Source organism: Eimeria tenella, genomic scaffold (assembly GCF_000499545.2).
Source record: "Eimeria tenella Houghton genomic scaffold, Eth_scaff1524, whole genome shotgun sequence".
In the NCBI taxonomy this organism is placed as follows: domain Eukaryota; phylum Apicomplexa; class Conoidasida; order Eucoccidiorida; family Eimeriidae; genus Eimeria; species Eimeria tenella.
The window spans coordinates 390-2,400 of NW_013543990.1; the positions used below are offsets into that span (position 1 = coordinate 390).

Below are 2,011 nucleotides of genomic sequence, written 5' to 3' on the forward strand. Positions count from 1 at the left end.
AACTGAGTCAAAAAATAATGAGAAATGACTCAAATCCAAAACCCTAAACCCTAAACCCTCATTTTACTTCGCCTTATGCTTGTGGGGCCGCCACAATCAACCCCAAACCCTAAAGCCTCAGGCCTAAACCCTAAACCCCGGAAGAACACTTGGGTAGCTGTGCGCTAGACCCTAAACCCTAAACCCTCAGAGGGTTGGAAGAAGAAGTTACTTTTGAAATCATTAGCGAAGCGTTGTCAAGCACCAAAAAAGCCCACAAACCCTAAACCCTAAACCCTCGACTCCAAATCCTAAACCCTAAACCCTTCAGGGGCAACAAGACAAGGCGGTGTGGCCAGGTTCGACTTTGCTCAGCTTTGGGCCCAAACCCTAAACCCTCGACTCCAAACCCTAAACCCTAAACCCCCGGGGGCCGGGCGACCTTCCTGCACACAGCAACGCGCCCCACAGCTCCAACGCCCTAAACCCTAAACCCTAAACCCTTGAAGCGCATACGTAAACCCTAAACCCTACCCCCGATGGCCCTAGCTAAATCCTAAACCCTAAACCCTGCATCTAACGTGAAGGTGTTTTTGGGCGCGGGAGGGCGCGCCCGGGCTGCCTCGGGGCTGGGTTTAGGGTTCAGGGTTTAGGGTTTAGGGTTTAGGGTTTGGACCTTCTTTCGAGCTGCCCCGAAATGCTGCAGCGCATCAAACTCGAAGACACTGGCTGCAGTGCCCCCCCCCTTTTGCTGTCAGCACACAAAACCCCAAACCCTTCTGCTGCAGTTCCCAGCAAGTACTGCCTTCCGTCCACAGAAAGCTGCGCGCAAACCCTAAACCCTAAACCCTAAACCCTAATTCCCGGGCGCTGGGGCCCCGTGGGGGCTGCGCAAACCCTGGGACGGGGCGCGCCCGCAAAGCCGAGCGCCAAACCCTCGGGGTTCCGCTCAACCACCAGTTTAGGGTTTAGGGTTTGGAATTAGGGTTTAGCGCTGCGGGCTAGGGTTTAGGGTTTAGGGTTTAGGGTTTAGCGTTTACCACTTCCGCCCGCACCACGTCTAAGGGCTGAAAACACTCGGCTATGTCGAAGTTCTCAGTCACTGTCTCTCGCGCGTCTTGGGCCCTGCAGCAAACCCTAAACCCTAAACCCTAAACCCTAGTCCCCAAGCCTAAGGCCTCATTTGTACTAATTAAGAAGCTGTCAGCAGCCCCAGTAGCAGCCGGCAAGTGCAAATCCTAAACCACAAAACCCTAGATCCAAAGATAAACCCTAATTTGAAACCCTAAACCCTAAACCCTAAACCCTAAACCCTTACCTGATGGCCCCCTTGTAGGGTTCGGGGAGAACGTGGCCGTCGACGGCCAAGACAGCCACTTCTGCCAGCATGCGGTTTACCGCAGTTACCTTCAGGCACAAAACCCTAAACCCTAAACCCTAAACCCTAAACCCTAACCCCTAAACCGTAGATATAAGGCCTTGCTCTTTGCTCCAGCGCCGCGCAGCAGAGGCGCCTGGCCTCACCGCGACTCCCCGAGAAGGGCTTGACTGCTTTAAACCTAAGACCTAGGGTTTAGGGTTTAGGGTTTAGGGTTTAGGGTTTAGGCACCTGCCCCAGGACCAAAGAGCCCACGTGGGCCACAGCCGCGCGGCTCTGCGCCGCGCGGGTTATGCAGATTGTGGGAAGTCCCTGAGTGCCAAAATAAATAAATAAATAAATAAATAAATTAAATAAATACATAAAAAAAATAAATAAATAAATTAAAAAACAAATAATCAAAAAATCCCCATTTGTTCATCGCAGTTTCAGGTGTACGTACACCGCAAACTCGAAAAGCGAAATATTTCAAAGGTGGAATTTTATTTTATTTTATTTTGTTTTGTTTTATTTTTATTTTATTTAATTTTGATATTCAAATAAATCTCATCTCCCACAGCAATATGGAAGGACAAAAACACAAAAAATAATAATTTATAAAACTTAAAAAGTAATTTCAAATCCAGCGCTATCTACCAGTACATGGGGGCCCCC

General features: G+C 49.5%; 1 protein-coding gene across 1 annotated transcript; it reads right to left on the reverse strand.

The window, feature by feature from the left end:
• Positions 1 to 397: 397 nt before the first annotated feature.
• ETH_00025100 (3'-5' exoribonuclease csl4, putative) lies at positions 398 to 1,368 on the reverse strand (the record flags this gene model as incomplete). Its single annotated transcript, XM_013379169.1, has 4 exons — positions 398 to 425; positions 656 to 801; positions 1,020 to 1,104; positions 1,298 to 1,368. The coding sequence occupies 4 exons, from the start codon at positions 1,366 to 1,368 to the stop codon at positions 398 to 400; spliced, it is 330 nt and encodes a 109-aa protein (XP_013234623.1).
• Between the last annotated feature and the right edge of the window lie 643 nt (positions 1,369 to 2,011).